Raw genomic sequence first — 19,806 nt, forward strand, 5'->3', positions numbered from 1 at the left:
GAGCACACGCCGCGCTGGGGCCCTCTGGCCTCACACCCTGTCCCTCCAGGAGAGGACCCAGGGAGGGTGATGCTGGAGACAGGCCCAGGCCAGGACCGCAGACTCAGGCCGGCGAGCCCAGGCAGGCCCTCGCGGTCAGGGACATGTGAGCGTGTCCCTGGGCATGCTTGGCCCTTGTGAGTCCCCAGGGCCAGGGAGGGGGCTGCGTCTCCTTTGTCGCCCTTTCCCCGGGGACTATGGGTGCAATTCTCCCCATTGTGCAGACGGAGGTGCTGAGGCCCAGGCTGGAGGGGACCCCTGAGGACTGCTCCTCAGCCCCTTCCTCCCAGGGGACACAGAGGTCACGGAGAGTTCATCAAGGGGCACTCTGGAGGCCTCAGCGCCCCCACATCTTCCTCCCAGCCAATCCCCTCCTCCCAAACTGGCCCTTGCCTTCTCCTAAAGTTGCAAGCGGGTCCGTTTTCCGATTTTTTTAAAATTTTATTTTTAAAAATGTTTTATTGTAAATAACTTTCCATGAAAAAGGTTAGGTTGCCCCACAGGGCAGGAGGGTGGATGTGGGAAGCAGACTGAGGGGCTCAGGGGAGAGCGGGACACTCCCCCCTCAGCAAGCGCGGGCAGGGATGCGGGCGATCTGTCCCCCCCACCCCCCACCCCCACCATTCCTGGTCCCAGAGGTTCTAGCAAGCTCCATCCCTCCCAGTTAAGCCTCAGCTACAGCTACACTCACTACATTAGTCTGTCTGTCCCCTCCCCACTGCAGCTCAGCTGCCCCTGCCCCCAACCCCCAGAACCCCAACTCCCCCACTGCTCTCTGCCTCAAAGATTAGGGATTTACACTCTTTGCCCCCACCTCTAGGGATGGGGCCAGGCAAAGACCCCAGAGGCCTTAGAAAACCTCCTCGCCCACCAGGCTCCCCGACCTCATTCTGTCTCTGCCTTCTGTCCCCTCCCCCCTCCTTCCCCAGGCCCAGGGGGAAGGCTTTGCCCGGAGGGGCCTCCAGGGGGTTAATTTGCTGTCACCTAATTAGCATTTGTTGTACCTGGGATCTTTCTCTGGATAGAGACCTGGGGAGGACAGCGGGAGAGGAGGGAGAGGTGTCGTAGCTGAGGCACCCAGGGGCGGGCCCTGTACTGTTACTCCCCAGCTCAGGCCTGCGCCCCTCCACGTGCAGCCCCCACTGTGCGGGGCGGGAAAGAGGAGGATCAATGAAACACTGTGTGTGCGGCCGGGGGGCGGGGAGGCAGCAGTTCTGGTCCTGGGCCTCGGCTCTCAGCCTCCTGGGCTGGAATCTGAAGGCAGCCCGGGCTGGGGGCCGCAGGGCCTCGTGGGGCCAGCCTCGGGAGACCTGGCCCAGCTCCTGCCCGGGGCGGTAGGGTGTCCGTGGGCCTGTGCCGGGTGGGTGGGTGGGTGGGGGGGGGGGGTGCGTTCTGGGCCCTGACTCGGGCCCTGTCCGGAGCTGGGGGCGGGGCCTGGCCTCTTACAAGAAGGCGCCCACGCTGGCCCAGTCTTGCAGGTCGGCGGCCAGGGTGGCGTCCCCGGCCTCGAAGAGGGGCTCCGGGGGCAGGCAGCCACTGCCGCTTTCGTCCCAGGGGTGCTGCAGGAAGGACGTGGCCAGGAAAGTCTCGTCGAAATCCAGGCTGTCGGCCGCCTGCTCCACCGGAGGCCCCCAGGTCGCGGGGCAGTCGATGTGGCGACCGTGGACGGTGAGGTCCACGTCCCCGTGCGAGGCGGGGCTCAGCGGCGGGCTCAGCTCCAGGGCCTCCAGGGTGCCCAGCTCGCCGCCCAGAGCGCCGGCCTCGAAGATGGCCTCCCAGTCAAAGTTGCCTTTGAGGGGCTCCAGCTCGCCCTGCTCCTCCTGGGTCAGCAGCAGGGTGCTGGGGGCCCGCGGGACCTTGGCCACCCGCTTGGGCAGCGGCTGCTTGCGCTTGTGCCCCAGCCTGCCCTCGCCCGCCTCCCCGGTGGCCTCCTCAAACTCCCGCAGCAGCTGCTGGGCCTCGGTGTTCACGGTCAGCGGCCCGGCCCACGGGGCGGCGCCGGGCTCCTGCGAGGCCTGGCGGGCGAAGGCCGGGTGGATGTGGACCGGGGGCAGCCGCCGCTTCTTGAAGGCCCCGCTCAGCAGCCGCTCGGCGTACTGGGGGTCGATGCGCCAGAAGCCCCCCTTGCCGGGCTCGTCCTTCTCCCGAGGCACTTTGATGAAGCACTTGTTCAGGGACAGGTTGTGGCGGATGGAATTCTGGGCACGGGGAAGGGAGGGGGAGAGGAGAGAAAGAGGTCGGCTGGGTGAGCCGGAAGGGCCGGCGATGGGGGGGGGGGGGGGGCGACTCGTGCTCCTGCCCGCAGGGGAGGAGGGACGGACACAGCGCTCTGACCGGTGGCTCTGGGACACAGGCCACAGGGCACCGGCGGCCAGGAGTGCGGCCGGGGGGCTTTTGTTCCCTGTTGCCGGGATATCCGCCTGCTCAGTCATCCGAGCCCCGAGCCGCAGGGTGGCTCTCAGGGCCACCCCGGCCTGCCCTCCCTCCCTTACCCCACCGCTTGCGGTCTCTGGCCAAAGGCTTCAGCTCCCCCAGGGCCTGGACGGCCATCTCACTCCGCCTGGGCCTGGGCCTGGGCCTGGGCTTGGCCGGCCCTGTTTGTGAAGAGTGGGTGGGTTGAAAGGTGGGGGTGGGGAGTGCTGGGCTGTGGAGGGTGTGAGGGTGTGTGCTCTGAGCCTGTGTAGGGATGAAGTGGGGGGGATCTGATGCCTTGCCCTGTTTGTTGAGCCCCTGCTGGCCTGCCCTCCCCACTCCCCCCCCCCCCCCCCCCCGGAAGGCTATGAGGCCTCAGTTGATTATTACCCAGCCTGGAGCACAGCACTCATTCCTGACGCCCAAGTCCCGAGGCCTAAGCTTCACGGGCTTGGGGGAGGAGAGAAGGGGGGGGGGGTCTCTGCTTTCTCATCGAGGGTACAAATGACACTTGCCCCAGTCAGGGCCCCAGCAAGTGTGGAATGGCCTGGGACTGGGATTCTGCAGCCTGCTCCCCGTGGGTGCCCCAGGGAAGAGTCTGGGCGTTCCGGGGCCTCTCTCTCCAACTAGACCCTGATCTAAAGTGGAAGGCTCATATCTGCTTGGCCTCAAATCACCACTCTGCCTTGTTCATTCCTAGGTGCACAGTCTTGTCCAAACCACGCCAGGGGACAGGGGTTTAGGGCCCAGAAGGCAGAGCAGGTGGGTGGGTAGTGGCCCCCCAGTAAGGCTGGGATGTTTACATGGAGGCTCGGGCCCCTTGGCTGCTCTGTGCCAGGTTCCGGAGACTTGGAACATGAAGCCAGTGAGTGCGGCAGGGAGAGCCCCTGTGGAAAGCACCTGGCCCAGGTAATTGTCCCCCCGGGGAGGTTGACTGAGAAGAGGGGGAGGCAGGAAACTGAGGAGGAGTTGGGTGAGGGGCTGGGGCAGCAACGTTACTTTAGGAAGGCCCCACAGTCCCTCCAGGGGGACACAGCTGGCCTTCACATGCCATGTCCCCCCACCCCCAGCCCACCTCCACTGGCCAACTGCAACAAGACAGAATGCAGAGCCTGGCAGGGGCCATGCTCCAGCATCCCATTCTGAGTTGGGCCTTGACAGACTGTCCTTGCGCAGGGTGGTGTCTAGGAATTCTAGGACTTGGGACAAAAATGTGTCCCTTAGTCCATCATCCTCTCTTAGAGGGCCATGTCCGCGCATAATCCGGCCCTGGTCTTCGGGCTGGGTCTACTGGATGAGCGACAGGTGTTTTCCCCATGAATTTTGGGGTCTGCATCCTTTCTAAAGCCCTTTCAACCTCCTCCCTCCTCTCTCTCTGAAGTCAAAGGGAGGGGCAGTTCCAAGCACTGGGCTCCCTTGAGGTCCTTCCTCGACGGCCTTCCTCCCTTGGGGCCCTGCCTGCACAGTGAGCCTACTCGGCGTGCGGACCTGGGACCTAAGTCCAGTCAGTCCGCCCCGCGTGGGGAGAAAGGAGGTGAGTGGGGAGGGAGCGGCCGCCACCTGCACCTCCCCTACCTGCCAGGTGGGATCAGCGTGGCGGAAGTAGCAGAAGTTGTCCGTGATCCACTTGTAGATGGCCGACAGGGTGATCTTGGTGGCCTTGCTGGCCTGCATGGCCATGCAGATGAGCGTGGCGTAAGAGTAGGGCGGCTTCACACTCGGGTTGGTGGCGTAGTCCACGTCGTCGGGGGGCGGGGCCTGCAGCCCCGGGGGAGCGCTCCGCGATGTGCATGACGACGTGGGCTTACCCGGAGTGTGCGGCTGCCCCAGGCAGGCGGGATCGGCCGCCAGGGGCGACCCCGGCGCGACCGAGCCTGGCACCTGGTGATAGCCGTGGGGGTCGGTGCCCCCCGGCGGCAGGGCGGGGGCCTTGGCGTTGAGAATGGAGAATTCCTGCAGCCACTGCAGGCTGGTCAGGCTGTCGTCCAGGGCGTCGGGCTCCTCCAGGCCGCCCTCCGGCCCCGCCTCCTCCGCCGCCCCTGCACCCGAGAGGCGTAGCCAGCTCTCCGCCATGTCTGCGGGGACCCTCCGAGGGGGCGGTCAACATCCACGGCTGAGCCGGGGGTAGCCCGCCGCGCTCTCCGGCCCGCTGACTCCCGCGGCTCCAGTTACAGGGCCTCCCGGACGCGCGCTTCCATCCCGCGACCAGGGGGTGGCCTCCTCGGAAGACCAGTGTGGTTCCTGCGAAGGACCACGGCGGGAGCTGAGCACTTTCCCCACCCTCGATGGGAGAGTGTGTGCGAGGAGGGGGAGGCTCCTCTAAAATCGTCCCCGCTGCTGGGGAGGATCTTTGCTGGCCGAGGTCTGGGAAACAGAACCAGTGCCCTGGGGTCCGACCCCCGCTGTGTCCATCGCACTCTTTTCCTCTCCGAGGTTTTAGAGGAGACTTTCTTTACTGGGTATCCGAGGCTATCACCTTCTCCCCCAGAGCGGGAGATCAACCCTCTCACAACAAATGGAAACGGGGCGAGGGAGCCCAGGAGGGCAGAGGCCAGAGACGCGGAAGTCGTCTGATTTTTGAAAAGAGATATTAGGATGGGGGGTAACGGGGAAGGAAGGAAACAGGATAGGAATTACAGGGGGCGAGAAGTAAGTGTCCCCCAAACTCAGATGTCATTCCCGGGTCCACCAATTCACTCGAGGACGGATGGGAGAGCGGGCTGGTACAGACACCCTCCCTTCCCGCGGCCAGCAGCCGTCTCAGTCCCTTACCTGGCTCAGAGCGCAGCCCGGGCCAAAGGAAGGTTCTGGAAGAAGTTCCTCCCACCCCCCGCGGCTCTCTGTACCCAGCTCGAGTGCCCCGCCAGCGCCCCTTGTCGCCCCCCCGCCCGACGGCGCCTCTCTGAGCGCTAGTGGCCCCCGGACCGGCATTAAGTAGCCGCTGCAAAGGCTTCTTCTGCTGCCATGGCGACGCTCCGCCCCCATAAACAGCTTCCGCTGCTGCTATTGGCCAGTGCGTTTCTAAGGAGATCGCGGGCTCTAGCCACTCTCTCTGGCGGTAACTCTCATCGAACTCCCTCCTCCTGCCGCCCTCTCCCGCGCCACCCAGCCCCCCTACCCGCCACCGCGTCCCGGCTCCGCGCATTCCCGCTCGAGGGCCCCGCGCAGGACTCGGAGAAGCGCGCGGCTCTCGCCCGAGGCCCCCGGCACGCCCGCGAGCCGTCCGCCGGGGCAGCCGCACTCCCGCCCTCGCTCCCTTCCTGTCCCGGCTGCTCCGGGCGTCCACGGCTCCGCGGACGGAGCCAGGGGCGCGGGGGCCAAGGCTGGGAAGGCTGGGAGCCGGCTCAGGCTCGGGAATCGTGTGCTTGGGGTTTCCTTTCCTCTCCTCTGGGTTCACGTTTCTGTGCCCTTTCCCACCCTCCCGACCCTGAGTGTCGTCTGGGTGCCCGCGGGCAGGTCTGACTCTCCGATGCCACCTGCCGCTCAGGCCCGCAGCAATGGCTGCACCGATCCCAGGCACACCAAGGCGAGCAGGGTTTCCCGGTAAGCGGCTCCCTCCCCACCCCTGCATTCGGCAGGGTTCCCGGAAGCTGACTTTCCAGAGGCTTCTGCGGAAGCGCTCTCCCTCCTTTTCAGATAGCTGAGGGAACAAAGCCGGTGAGTGAAACTCACAGAGGTCACAGACTTGCGGAATTCTCCTAGCAGGGTCATTCGCCCCGTTCGTTTCACCAACTTTCTAGTGGCATGGACTAAAGGTAGGGGGACACCAGGGGCTGCTTCCTCCCCTCCTCCTGGTCTCTGGCCGGTCACCAGCTTTCCTGCTCTTCAATTATTGAGGAGCTGCAGTGACGGAAGTTCTCCGGTTTAAGGGTGAGGGTGGGGTGAGGGCTCCTTACTCAGGCCTCTGCCCAGAAGCTGGAGGGCAGGGAGTGGGAAGCCCGTGTCCTCAGGGTGGCCCCTCAACTCCCACCTCCCACGCGGAGCAGGTCTTTCCCTACCTTCTGCCTCCCCCACTCCTCCATCTGGAGATTCTCTTGAGGAAAAATGTTTGAGTGCTGGAGAAAGTCGGACAGAAACTTTCACAAATGAGCCAAGGACACAGTTAATAGCTCTCCTTCCCTTGTAAACAGTTTTATTCGTTTTAAAGAATCATGCAGCAGTCCATAAATATTGCATCCTTGATGTCCCCACTGTAGTGTGCCCACGAGTGTACTCCAGGGAGTGAGGGGTACACAGATGGCACAAACAGTACACACACACACACACACACACTTGCACACACCAGGTGTGCAGGTCCTAAAGCAAAGTGATCAACCAGCATGCCAAGATCAGGTGGACAGGACACCAACTCTCCCCAGGCCAGACAGCTCAAAGTGTGCGGCTCTATGCCCAGGAGATGCCCCAGTGCGGGCATAAACTCCAATGGGTGGAGCTGGGTGGGGAAGGAAGGAAGGCTCCATGCGGCCGGGATCAGCACACCGCCTGGAGGCCACAGGGACCTCAGGCCAGAGTTGGCAGAAGCCACAGGCCTCCAGAAGTCTGTGCCCTTGTGCGAGAGGCCAGGCCCCATCCCATCCTCACTGGGCCAACTGCTCATAACACAACTGTCTCCGGATGACGGACTGGGTGCGGCAGGGTCAGGAGCTGCCCTGTTCCCTGACCAAGCTGACTAAAGTCCAGCTCCTTTGGATGGGATGTTTCTGCTTGCCTCAGAGCCAAATGAGAACAAAGAGGTAGGAGAGACAGAGTGACAGAGACACAGAGGGATCGGTCTGAGAAACAGGAGCGAAAGGGCCATTTCTGACCTGGGCATGTCTTGATTATGGAACCAAGACCTTAAAGAATCTTTCTGAGCCTCTTGCTGGGAGAGGACCCAGCCTGTGCTGTAAGGAAGGACACAGACCCTCCAGGAGGGGTGATGATAATGGTTTTCTCTCAGGGCTCCTGGCCACTGTGGCAACTGTTTACCTACATCTCCTTCATCTTGGGTAACACCACACGGTGAATACTACCTGCCGAGAGGGGAGGGAGGCTGTGGGCTGCCACCCCCGGCTGAGGGAAGATCCCCATTCCCTGGGGCTTAAACTTCAAGGAAATCAGGCAGTGGGGTTATTGCTCTGACCTCAACCGCAGAAGGGGCCGTAAGGATGTTGGGGGAAAGGACAGGAGTCGGGCCTGAAGCAGCAGGGTTCAGAAGCCCCGGCAGGGCCTGAGAGAGGGGGACATGGGGACTCAAGACAGAAGCTTAGATTCAGGCATGACTCACATATCGTGCCTGTTGGGACAGCAGGCCTTCCCCCCACCAGGGCAGGACCTGAGCCATAACCACTAGGCCGGGCAAGGGTCACCACCGCCTGGCAGTGCAAAGAAGCCACACGGAAGGGGTGAAGGATTCCCTGGGCACGGGGCTCACTCTGGGGTGTTGGAGACGACCCTGAAAGGCTCTTCCAGGGTAACAGTTCCAAATACAAAGACAGGCCATCATGATGGTCAGAGCCTAAAGGCTCTGTGGTCTCTGGGCCTCATAAATTGCTGTATCTAACTCTGCTACCCTATCTCATGCTCCACTAAAAGACCACCTTTTCCCAAAGCCAACAGACACATCTGTGCAAGAACTGTGCGGAGCCACCGATGACAACACTGTCCAGAGAGGAGGAACTCCCAGCAGCTTACAGCCTGGCCTCGCTGTTTTAGACTTTTGTTGACATGCCTCGCACGGGGCTGAGGAGAGGTGGCGGGGGTGGGGGTGGGGGTGGTGCATATGATCTGAACCACAGAATCTCTGAACCTCTAAAGAACCTGTGGGAGGAGTGCCTCCCCCTCCCCTGCTCAGGCTCGGCAGGTCTGGAAGGCAGGGAAGGGTAACACTTGGGGTGGGGAGGCCCCGGCTCCACGTGTGCCACTTCCTGTGGGACTCCTGGGCACCGACTTGGGAATCACTGTTCCACCCCTCTCTCAGCCTATTTCTTCAACTATTGACAAAAAGGGGTGGGGACAGGGACAACAGATAGAAGACCGCCACCGGACCGGGCTGTGGTGAGGGAATGTGAGAACATCCGACAGCTCCTAACACAGGTGCCTGGCACACAGAGGTGGTCAAAGATGTGTTTTCTGAAAGGTCACCTTAGGATGGAGTCCCAGGCCTTCATGAACACACCTGCTCCTAAATAACCCTCCCGAGGGTCATCACGTAACTGGGGGATTCTCAGATTCGAGGCCTCCTTCCTAAGCACACAGATGCACGAGGCATAGGGGACCAGCTCTGTGACCAGACCAGATGTTCCAGAGACCAGAAAATGCCAGAGGGGTGTTTGTAATGAAGCTGCCAAGACTCCAGGTCTTCTTGGTTGTGCCCCCTAAGGAGAAAAAGATGCACGAGGAGCAACCAGCCCATGGACCTGAAGGTCAAGGTGGGTACCTTCCAGAGAGTCTCTGCAAGAGGTCTCATGAGCTGCAGTTCACTGAGAGGCTTCGGCCCACGAGGAGAGAGGAGGCTGCCAGTTCCTTTTGGGTGGGTATGGGTGGGGATTACAGAGGACACCGGGCCGGGAGCGGGGGCAGGCGGACCTCCACGTCTAGCTTGCATCTGGGTGTAGAGAGTCTTCGAGGTTTCGCTGAGGATGCCGAGGAGGCCAGCAGTCCAGTGAGGCCGGGATGGAACGGGAGGGTGGCAGGGAGCCCAGGGACGGGCTGGGGCTCTCACACGGCCAAAGGACCCCACACGCAAGGCCTGTCCTGGGGGTCCTCCAGGCTGCCGGATGGTAAGCGCGGGCGCTGTGTGTGCCGACGACTGACAACGTTGTCATCGGCCTGCCAGGTGCCTGGAGAAGAGAAAAGAAGGGGATAGGAGCCAGACCCCCGGCCAGGTCCGGATGGCATCTCCAGCAGGACAGCCCAGGAGTTCGGCACGGAAGCTAGCAGGACGCGTGTTACCTGAGACCCCCATGTGTGTGCAGGCCACAGCGGAGGAGAGAGAATCGGGCGAGGTGGGCACCCAGGGGGCAGGGGGCTGTCCCTGTCCTAATGGGCTAGGGACAGTCACGGCCACCATGGACTGCAGAGAAGAACATACAGGGTATTTCTCGTTCTGTGCACCTGCCCTGCAATCCACTTCTGTGTCTTTGTTTTGAAGTTTGCCTAGATGTTATGGGGGGTCGGGCTGAGGTTTTCCCCAGGGCAGGAAGCAGTGGAGGGGAGTGAGAAGAGCGTGTTAATTTGGGCTCAGTGTCAGTGTTTGCCGTGGGAGCGGGAGGGGCAGGACGGGGCTGGTTGCTCAGCAGGGTGCCAGGGACAGAAAGGTGGGGGGGGGGGCGCAGGTGTGACGGGCCCACCTGCTGCTCTTCATCTCTGTCCACCCGAGCAGCCCTCTGGGGTCACCATCAACCCCGGGAGACACCAGCCTGAGAGCCTTGGGGTCGCCCAGGCAGCACCCACAAAACTCTTGTCCTCCCCCAAACCCGCCACGGTTCCTGCACAAGGAGCACTGGCTGCCTGGTCTAGAAGCCTATTCTTGGCTCCTCCGTCCTTCGTGCTCTGTATTTCATCCGTCACTACCTCCTGTCTGTCATCAGAAAACCCGGGCTTCCCTCCTGGCTCATGACTGACGGACTGACCGCGTGCTCCTGGGCGGAAGCCTTGATTCACCCACCCATCGAATGGGAGCAGAGTGCTCTCCTCACAGGGCTGCTGGGACGACAAAACAAGGTGACATGGGAGTGTGCTGAGCAGGGCGTGCCTTGTCCAGGCTGCCCTCTTCTCTCCCCGGGGTCTCCCCTCAACTCTCGTGCTGGCCCCGACTGCCTTTTCCCAGTGGCGCCCTCCAGTGCAGTGCGAAGCTCCCTGTGACACAGAGGCTCCCGGGGAAGACCTGACTCCACGGGGCCCACCGGACCTCCAGGCTGCGCCCCCCAGGTGGTGCCCCCAGCCTGACTGCGGCCACAGTGTGCACCTCAGACGGCGAGGGAACCGCCAGGCCCTTGGCCTCCTCCATCAGACTGCAAGCTCTTCTGGGCAGGCCTGGCCCTCAGAGGACTCATGCAGGGGACAAGCCGGGCTGAGCTGGTGCAGAGGGAGGGCCCAAGGCTCACTGTGTTCGTGTTTGAGGGGCTCAGCCTCACGCCAGGGCCCGCCCAAGACCCTTTCACGGCCCGCACACTAGGACTGAGTAGCTATAAACTGCGTATCTCCCGGAAGTGCCCTGGTGTGATCATCCATCTAAAGGCTCTGGCGGCAGTGTGCGGGGGGGGGGGGGCCCTGGGGCAGAGAAGTGAGTGGAACAGAAAATTCGCGGTGTCTCTCGAATCTAGATGGAAGCTGGAGATTTCGATTCCCTGGAGTCTAGGACATGGGCCAAAGTGCATTCTCCTCTAAGGGAGGCTCTCTTCAGTGTGACAGGATGGACAGAAGGCAAGATTGCCCTTTAAGTCAGGAACCCCCAAATACAATGAGTTGTTTGTTCACTTATATAATTTGGTAGATCTCATACCTATTCCTCAATGTTTATGGGGCAGGACTCCGGAACTGCGGCTGTTCGGTAGGAAAGACCAAAAGCAAACGGTGAACGAGAGAGAAGACACACATGCATGCACAAAATAAAATCCACGCCACCGCCGCCGCCAACCAGCACGCCACGAAACACCGGACCGACAGTCCGCCCTCACTCTGAACTCACACGAGTGCCTGCTACAGACTCCACCGCTCTAGAACCCTGAGCCAGGGCCTGGAACCGATCCTGCCGGAATAGACTCAACACTCAGACCTGAAGGATCTGTTCTCGCGGCTTCTTAATTCACTCCGTGGCGAGGGGAGGGTTAGCAGGAATCACGTGGTGCCCTTCCTGCTCCCCCCCTCCCCCCCGAAAGGACTCCGAGGGGCCCTCAGCAGAACCCTGCTGCTGCTCCCGAGTCACGTGTGCAAAGGGGGAGCCTGGCCACAGAGGGCAACCGGCTCGCAGACGGGGCTTCCCGAACACATGCTCCCACTGGGTCCGGCCCTTCAGCCAGAAACTGGAGTTTGTTGACTGAAAATCTGTCGCGGCGACAGATCAAGGTGCCTTTCCATTTAGAGGATGGGAAACAGGAGGGCAGAGAGACCTCTAGAGGTACATTTGGGGAGCACATTTAGGGGAATTCTGCACACCCCTTTCCCAGCTCTACCAAGCCCCTGATTAAATAAATGTAGGCGCTCTGACAGTCTGATTGTCTCGTGGAGTTTCCAGGGGAAAGAGAAACCTAATTCAGATTTCTCCTTCACGTCTAGGAAATATGAACTCTCCTAGGTGCATCTCAGCCTCGGGTTATGAGGCTTGAAGACAGGAGGAAACTGGATTTCAAGTTTTTGCCGGTATTGCTGTGCTTCTCTGGATATGTCCCCTCCTGCACACTGCGGTCATTTAACAATGTATCTCTATTTCCACTAATACACCTAAATTATGTTGGCTTTTTTTCCCCCCCTATCACCTACACTACCCAGAACCTTATCACTTACTCTACCCAGACTTGTCACTGGTCCTCTGGCCACTATGTCGCCACCTGCGTGGTATGTCATCCAATTCCTTGGAGCCACATCCACTTGGCATGGCTTCACGGTCCCAACCTGCTCACCACCTGCACCAGTCGACTTAGGCTCCCTCCCCTTGAGACCTTTTAGAACACTCTCAGAACACACCACCCCCTTGGGCTTGGAGCCCAAGAAGGCCCAGAAGCTTCTTAGGGGAAGAAGGGCTGGAAGGCCACGGGTGCCCTCTCAGTGACACTCCCACAAGTGGGATAGGAGTGGTGAGGACAGGGACCTGCGTGGTCTTCGTCACGGGCCGGGTCTCCCGGCAGAGCACACATGAGCATGGGGAGCGTGGCATGTGGGGCGGGGAGAGCGCGGGATGCTCCCCTTGGCTCCGCTTCTCATCAGCCCTCCGCGACGGGAGTGGCGCCACCCGGAGAGGGAAACCGACTCGAGCAGAGACCAAGTGCCTGAGAAGCTGTCCTGGTGGCCGCAGAACACGGAGCTGAGCCAGCCTGTGGGTATCCCAGAGGATGGTTTGGACTTAACAGCTGAGCGCGAAGAGGCCTATTTATTCCACTGGACCTACCAAAGCGGATACTCCTGTTATTAATCCAACAGATGCTTCCAGAGAGTTCCCCAGCAGGCTGCTACCAGTGTGATGCTAACGGTAGAACCAGAGGAACATTTGGCCGAGAAAGCAGATGCGCCTTCCCTCTCCTGTAAGAGCCCTTGAGACCTGTGGTGAGAGGGCACAAGGGGCCACCTCAAGTGCTTCTACCTGAGTCGCCCTCCCGACAGGCGTCACAGGCATTTGGCTGCACGTCTGGCTTGGACTGTGAACCTAGCTTAATCCCAGCGCGCTGGCTCTTGAGAGCACCATAAGGAACCCCGGGGGTCCTTTCGTCTTCCCGCAGTCCCGCAAGTGGAATAAATATCAACAAGCAGGTTGGCCAGAGAGAGTCAGGAGGCGGAGGGAGCGGAAGGAACAAAGTCAGTTTCCACCAGCATGGTTGGCTAAAACCGTTCCTGGCAGCCCCCTCTGCCAGAAAACGGGGGTGAGGGGGAGCCCCTCGAGGGAGACAGGAGCCTAGCAGAAGGACGGCTGCTAGTGAGCTGCCACAGACACAGGGCAGAGAGGACAGAGATGTCATCATTCCCGACTCGTGCCCCAGGATGCCAATTCAAAACGACTCGTCCTCATAATGCTTGCCACAGAAGCATCCCCATTTTTTGTGGAACAGGGACTCATCTATTTTGACAAATATTTTTTTCTCAGAAAATCTCCTATTGAGTGCAGGCCCTCGCCAGTTAGGACCGGAGACCTAGGCAGAAGCCTCTGGCATGTGCACACGCCCAGCAAGCTTGGTGTCGGGCACAGCATGGCTGGCGGGGGGGGGAGGGGGGCGCGGGGACAGTGCTGGCGCAGAGTGAACATGAACTTCCATACGAGGTCTACATAACATAAATGAGCTTCAAAAGAAACAAACCAGACAGACAGATTTACATTTGGCAAAAAGACGTGAAAAACAAACGGACAGACGGAAGCAAGATACGGAGTGGGAAGGCAGGAAGTGAAGTGTGCCTGGGCCCCACAGCTCCAGTCCAGGCCTGACACGGCATCTTTTGTCCTCACTGAACGTGAAGAGTCCTGGGCAGGATCTTCAGGACAAACTAAATAGAAAACAACCGGAGAGGCCTTTGAAAGGCTGGAGAAAGCGCCTTCTGGGGATTACGGCTTCCCCGCCACAAGCCTGTGTGGGGCAGGGCGTGCGAGTCCCCGTGTCTCTCCCAGGCTGACGGAGAGCGGCCACCACAGGAGGCTGTGCTGTTCCGACGCCTCTAGCTGCTTCGCTGAGCGAGTAAAGCACTGGACCCATGATGTGACGTGGCTGTTCTGAAGTTCAAATAAGTCTCCATTTCAGGGGATGTTGAAGAGATTTACAGACACCACAACGTGGATGACCATCTCTGCTGTGAAACCAGGAGGGCGGTTTTGACCTAGTCTACCCGGCCGTGACTCGGCTTCAGAGGAGGGGTTCGTGGAGCCCTTGAAAGAGCACATGGAATAGAAGGGGGTGGGTGCTTAGCGGGATTAACGCGGTTCCCGTATAGGAAGTTATCCCAGGTTTGGCTTAGTATCATGAGAGGGAAAAAGGGGGCCTATCGATAGTCCTGACTCAACTCAAAGTCAGGGTTCCGGGGAGCATAGTCACCCTCGACCCCTGACTTCTCCTCTGGGATCCAAGTCTAGTAAGTACAATGCAAATGTAACCCAAAGCTCACTGGATCACAGAGCCATTTGCTAGTCTAAAAAATGTCGGCTTTCAAATTCCTCCCTGTTCCCTCTGAAGAGCTACGGATCCCCTTTCCAAAGGCTCAGGCTATCTTTCCAAGACCTTCTTAGAGAGGCGGGGTCTGCCTCAAACTTCCTGTTGATGAAAACAAGACCAGGCTACCTGCCACGGGGCCTGCAGGATGGGGGTGGAAGGCTGCTTGGTCAGGCCAATTCGGAAGAAGGGGGGTTTTTTACTCCTGTCGTCCTGTCCTCATATTCTTGCTCAGGGCAGGGTGTGCTCTCTGCACAAGTTCAAGGACTCTCCCGAGGCCGCCTCACTTCCTTTCAGCATCTGGCTTCCGGCAGCCTAGCACAGCCCATGCCTTCTTGCAGGAAGGCTGGGGCAGGAGACAGGTGTCCCAGGGTGAGAGCAGGGGTGCGAGCAGGGGAGCATCTCCCACCAAGTTCATGTTCAGCAGACTGCCACTCACCGGGTAAGCAGACCTCAGGGCACAGCTTATTGTCCAGTGCTTTCACGCTTGCGATGCCAAAGTCATTGTTATTGTCACACTCCATACCTAGAAATGCGCGTGTCCTCTGGCCTGTAAGGGAGTTAACGCAGTTAGAGAGGGGCTGGCGGTATTTTTTCTCTGCTTTGCTGTCCTTAAAAAAAAAAAAAAAAAATCTTAAGGATGGAGACAAAAAAAATCAAATATGTTTAAAAAAAAGACAGTAATTAAGTGGGTAAAGAGTGGACAATAAAGGAATCAAATTGTGTGAGGCTGCCTGTGTGCCTGCCCTGTCCTGCCCTGTCTCCCTAACTGGCTGCTTCCCAGCAGGTGCTCAGCCTGCTGGAGGCCGCGGGGCACCGGCTCATGCAGAACCGCACTGGTGTGGACTGCGGCGGGGAAAGCTAGGGAGAGCATCTGCTGAAGCTACCCCTGCTCCTGCCTGGGTCTGGTGTGTGTGTGTGTGTGTGTGTGTGTGTGTGGTGTGCACGCACGTGCGTGTTTATGACCACAAGGCTCTGTAAGATGATAAATACATACAACAGACACTAAAAGTCTCAGTTTCCATAATTTTGCATATAAAATCAGAATCACCACATTCACAAAATTATGTTTTGTTTTCCTATGAAACTTGTTATTTTGAGGCTGCCTTAAGGGTCTGACCAGAAACCTACAGACATGTGAGGGGAAGGGGAGAGTTTCAGAAGTTATTTTTTCTAGCTCCCTCTGTGCCGCCGTTTTTCTCTTGGTGAAAGGGAGAGGAAAAAACGTAAAACCACCGTGCGGGCGGTGGGATGTCAGGCAGAAACCGCTCGCCACCCTGCAGTTTTCAGAAGCGAGTATTCTATGGGCGGGAAGCAATCACAAAGGGCAACTCAGGGACCTTGAGCGCTGAAGGCATCCACTGAGCAGACGACGCGCCGGGCCCTGTCTCGGGCTGGCGTGCAAGCGTGGCAGGGGCACAGCCTTGGCGGCCGTCCCCTCCTCCTTCAGGGCTTCCTGGTCAGGGGAGAGTGGTCAGGCCAGCATGCACACCCCTGAACTCCCCAAGCAATGGCCAGCGCTAAAGCAGAAGCAGGTAGGATGACATCTGCGTCTGGGCTGCGGCCCGGGTCTGCTCTGGAGGTGCCCTTCTGAGGGAGGAAAGAGACGCTGGCCCCTGGAGCACGTGGTAGTCCATTCCCAGGGGGATTCTCCCAGTACCCCCCACCCCCTGACTCTTCTCACTTCCCTGATCTGAAGATCATTCCTTCTCTCCCAGCCTAGCTAGAAACAAAACTCTTCCATCTGAAGATATAATGGGGGCGTGAGTTACAGTAAAGAAAATTGTGATAATAGCCTACAAACGCTCGTCTACATGGAGCAGCTGGCGTCTGTCGCCTTCTCACCCCTGCTCTGCGCCTACGGGCTCCGAAGGTCCCTCCACTAGCGAAACGTCAGCCACCTTCTTCACCAAAGCAAAACCAGACCAACTGCCCGACGGTCCTTTCTCCCACATGGAGGAAACTGTTCTGCTGCTGTTCCTAATCATTGGGGCTGCCAGAGCAGCTCTGGGGGGGCGGGGGGAGGGCTCAGCTGCAAAGCGGAAGCGGGAAGGAAGGAAGGTGATGAGGGTCGCCCAAGAAGCTTCAGAACTTAGTCCACGCGAATTTAGAGCTCCCTGTGCGCTTTGTGAAGCAGCTCCGTCCTGATGTCCTCGGCCCTGAGGCCTCCAAAAAGCCAGGAAGATCGCTGCGGCCCTCAGACCCCCTGCTTGCCTTGATACTCCATCAAGAAGGCCGCCTTTCCCCACCAGGCGCACTGGTGCCACCGAGTCATCCCGGTGTCCCTTTCTGTACCCTTTGAAGAATCCCAAGAGGGGAAATCTAATAAGAGGGAGCGAAAGACCAGGCCTTTTACCATCTTCTTGTGGGGGGGGTCCGTCCTCTTCCTCCATAACATCATTTCCCTAGGACAGAAGGAAGGCGCTATGAGTCTGTAAAAGCAGTAAAATGAATCTGTTGATCAGCTGAAGACAGAAGTAATTGGCCTAATGGTATCTCACTCCAGGGCCTACGTCAATGGCATACATCTCCCGTCGTGTCTGAGGGGCCCGGGAGGCTGAGCAGAGACAGATTTTCCTTGGTGAGGCATGGTCTGCCCGCAGGGACCGCGTCTGAGGCCCGTCACAGATGTGCCCGGGGAATGTCAAGAATAGCCTTGGTAACAGTTTAGCTCATACTGTCTCTGTCTCTTGAAGGTGGAAATAAAAGTTGTCAAATGAGAAGGTAAATAGTAAGATCATGGAACTTTCAGAAATTCCTTTGGGATCCCAAACCCCAACGGGCTCTACTCCCGTGAGAGCATCTGGCTCAAGAAAGAGTGCTAGTGCCCTCACTGTGACCTGGGCCTGTCATGCACTTCCCGAATACCTTCATCAGGGCATTCTCATACTGAATCGTAATCCTGTCCGCACCATCTGCCATGGGGCTTCTAGACGAACAGGACATTTAGTGACTCTACACACAACATGGGGCTCGAACTTACGACCCTGAGATCAAGAGTTGCAAGCTCTTGTGACTGAGCCAGCCGGGCGCCTCTGCATGAGTCTGTCTATACAGTCAGGGTCGGGGGGGAGGCCAACACCAGGTCACTGGGGTCTTTGTGTCATCCCGTGCCAGGAGGTGCCTGAGACAGTCATTCTGTGTAAATACTGAGCGAACGAAGGACACACACGCTCAGGTGGAGGGTCCGACCCAGAACAGTTCCCTCTAGGACCCATTCCACACCTGCTACACTGGGACTGGCGCACGGTGCCGTGGGACAGTCCACTGACCGGAGCGCGTGGCCACTCTCCCCTGCACACCACACCCCACCCCCAACTGAGCCAAACCTGCCACCTTAGGAGGCCTCTTCCAGAACAGCACCCATCCTACCGTGCCCCCCCACCTCCGCCAGCGCCAACAGCCCCACCATCGGCGTTACCTCTGCGTCCTGCTCCTCGGCGGCGAGGCCGACGAAGTTGCTGTCCGGAGATGCTGCCGGCATCACCTGCCACAGAGCAACAGAGATCAACGCACAGACAGACCCAGCTCGCAGGGCTGCAAAACCGACCCGAGCCCTCGGCACGGAAGTGGCACCAAAGAGAAGGGTCAGAGGTGAGGGGTGTTTGATTCAACGACCCCACCTCGTCTGCCAGGCCCTCCTTCCGAGCCCGGTGGGCACTCGGCAGCTGTCCCCCCGGCAGACCGTGGGGCGAGCTGCCCTGGCCGCGTGTGCCGAGTCACGGCAGCAAGGACCGTCCCCAACCCCGGGCTCCTCCTCCCTCACCTCTCCTTCTTCTGAGGGGGCCCTGCTGGCGGCCCGGGGCGAAGGGAGCGCCTCTCCCTCTTCTTCAGTGCCGGGGGCGATGTAAGAGCCGGACATGGAGGAGACCGTGTCGGTGCTGATCTGGGAGTGGCGGCTCTGGGAGGACACCATGGACATGACGGACTGGGCCAGACTGCTGCTGGCAGGGTCTGGGGAGGCCGGAGCGGAAGGAAGGAGACGGGAGGTCAGGCTTCGCGAGCGGACTGAGGAGCGGACCCACCTCCCTGTGCTCAGGCAGCGAGGACCACAGCGGCCACACCGCACCCTTACCTAAAAAGCTTCGGGTTCAAGGTTTTCCGAGGTTCTGCCCCTTTGCATTTTAGAGCTCAGGACTCTACCCCGGGAGCCAGGGTTTGCCAGGGTTTGCTCGTCTCTGACTTAATGTTACAGGAACCACTGACAGCAGGCCGGGAAACAGGCGAGGACTCCTGCCCCCCTGCCTGGCTGTCAGCAGGACCCCCTTGCCTCTGACTTTGGCCTCGCTAGTCACGCAACTTAGGTCTATCAACCTGCTGGCCCAAGTCCATCCTGGAGGAACTGTCAGGGGTGCTGAGCGCTGGGCCGAGGGGCCGAGCGTGCAGTCCCCCTCCCTCATGTACCTTCTGGGGAGGAGATTGTGGAAGAGAGAGGCGTCCCTGTGCAAGACGACTGGTCAATAGCTCCCGACGATGACATGGTAAGATTCTCACTTTCTGGAGTTATGCCACATTCCTGGAGGGAAACAGTTAAGTGCAAAGGGAAGGGTGTCAGGGCAGGGGGCTGGCTACGGAGGGTGAGGGGGGCATCGGGGGCGCTGAGGGCCCCTCCATCAGGGGGCTACGTGCAGAGGAGGGGCGGTTTCTCTTGTCCTCACTTCTCTGCCACCCTGGCCTGGAATGGCTGTCTCCCAGGGGAGGCGCAAACTTCAGTCAGCACATCCTGCCTGAGGCACAGCATCTGCTAGGGCCATACAAAGACTGCAGCTCAGGTGACACAGGTCACCCAGCAGCTGTGACACGGGAACACCCCAGGTTTCCCCAGGATTATAAACCGCTTTCCTTCTGAAGGAGAACACAAAACCAGCAGAGGCCTCACTGCCTGCCAGGCACCTCCGCTTGGATATCGGGTTAGTTCCAGCTCAGTCGACCTAACACAAACACTACCTTTGCCTCCCCACCCACTCCCGACACCCCAGCTATCGGTCACCTGGGCCAGTACCCTCACCCCATCCCAGGCAGATGGGGATTCTGCCCCTATAACCTTTTCTCCAGGAGTTTTGTTTGGTTTTAAGTAGTCTCCACACCCAACGTGGGGCTTGAGCTCACGACCCTGAGATCAGGAGTCACGTGCTCTACTGACTGAGCCAGTGGATGCCCAAGGAGCTCTGTGTTTATTGTAGCTCAAGGATTCCCTCCCGCCTGGGCCAGTGGAGTCATCCTGACGGCCTGCTGGAATCTGGGCGGCCACTGTGTGCCTCCGTCAGGCAGGCCTTCCTACAGCAAAGCTCTCCCAGACAGCGGGCCTGCTCAGAGCCCCGGCCTCCGCCCTACACCTCTGTGTGCCCTGCCCTGGCCATCTCAGATGCTTCTGTCGCCTTTCTCTAGGAGTTTAAAACACGCTGAGAGTCAGCTCAAATGCTACTCCTCCACTCTGCTCCCCTGGTTGATAACTGCTCCTGTCTCTGCCACAGCACTTTACTGTCCCTTCTTCTCTATCGTTAAAATTCACTCAGCGGGGCACCTG

The 19,806-nt window shown here is 59.6% G+C and overlaps 2 protein-coding genes and 1 long non-coding RNA gene across 9 annotated transcripts in view; 1 reads left to right on the top strand and 2 right to left on the bottom strand.

Annotated features, from left to right (window-relative positions):
- Positions 1-1,409: 1,409 nt before the first annotated feature.
- On the bottom strand, positions 1,410-5,371 carry FOXJ1 (forkhead box J1). The gene is made up of 3 exons (XM_086688115.1): positions 5,224-5,371; positions 4,027-4,692; positions 1,410-2,237 (listed from the first exon to the last, which is right to left on the bottom strand). Exons 2-3 carry the CDS (start codon positions 4,522-4,524, stop codon positions 1,482-1,484), a joined length of 1,254 nt encoding a protein of 417 aa, XP_086544241.1. The 5' UTR covers positions 4,525-4,692; positions 5,224-5,371; the 3' UTR covers positions 1,410-1,481.
- Positions 5,372-6,557: 1,186 nt separating this feature from the next.
- RNF157 (ring finger protein 157) overlaps positions 6,558-19,806 on the bottom strand; it is an 84,020-nt gene continuing 70,771 nt past the window's right edge. For 2 of the 7 annotated variants that reach the window (XM_086688107.1, XM_086688111.1), the window contains exons 14-18: positions 18,684-18,795; positions 18,046-18,233; positions 17,701-17,766; positions 16,636-16,684; positions 14,007-14,829 (exon numbers count right to left, since the gene is read on the bottom strand). In XM_086688107.1, the coding sequence (XP_086544233.1) occupies positions 14,573-14,829; positions 16,636-16,684; positions 17,701-17,766; positions 18,046-18,233; positions 18,684-18,795 (672 nt within the window). In that variant the 3' untranslated portion in view covers positions 14,007-14,572. The other 5 variants (XM_086688110.1, XM_086688108.1, XM_086688114.1 and 2 more) reach the window with 5 other exon arrangements.
- LOC147574540 (uncharacterized) lies at positions 9,270-11,642 on the top strand. Its single transcript, XR_015244305.1, has 3 exons — positions 9,270-9,437; positions 10,023-10,857; positions 10,962-11,642. It is a non-coding gene; the product is annotated as an uncharacterized LOC147574540 (long non-coding RNA).

This window comes from Puma concolor, chromosome E1 (genome assembly GCF_028749965.1).
Source record: "Puma concolor isolate L17-30 chromosome E1, mPumCon1.1.hap2, whole genome shotgun sequence".
Classification (NCBI taxonomy): Eukaryota; Metazoa; Chordata; class Mammalia; order Carnivora; family Felidae; genus Puma; species Puma concolor.

What these genes read in the sequence shown, in the direction of transcription:
- FOXJ1 (XM_086688115.1), bottom strand. Translation starts at nt 4,524, where the DNA reads ATGGCGGAGAGCTGGCTACGCCTCTCGGGTGCAGGGGCGGCGGAGGAG. An exon ending in ACGCTGATCCCACCTGGCAG is followed by an intron (nt 2,238 to 4,026) that starts GTAGGGGAGGTG and finishes CCCCGTGCCCAG; the next exon opens with AATTCCATCCGCCACAACCT.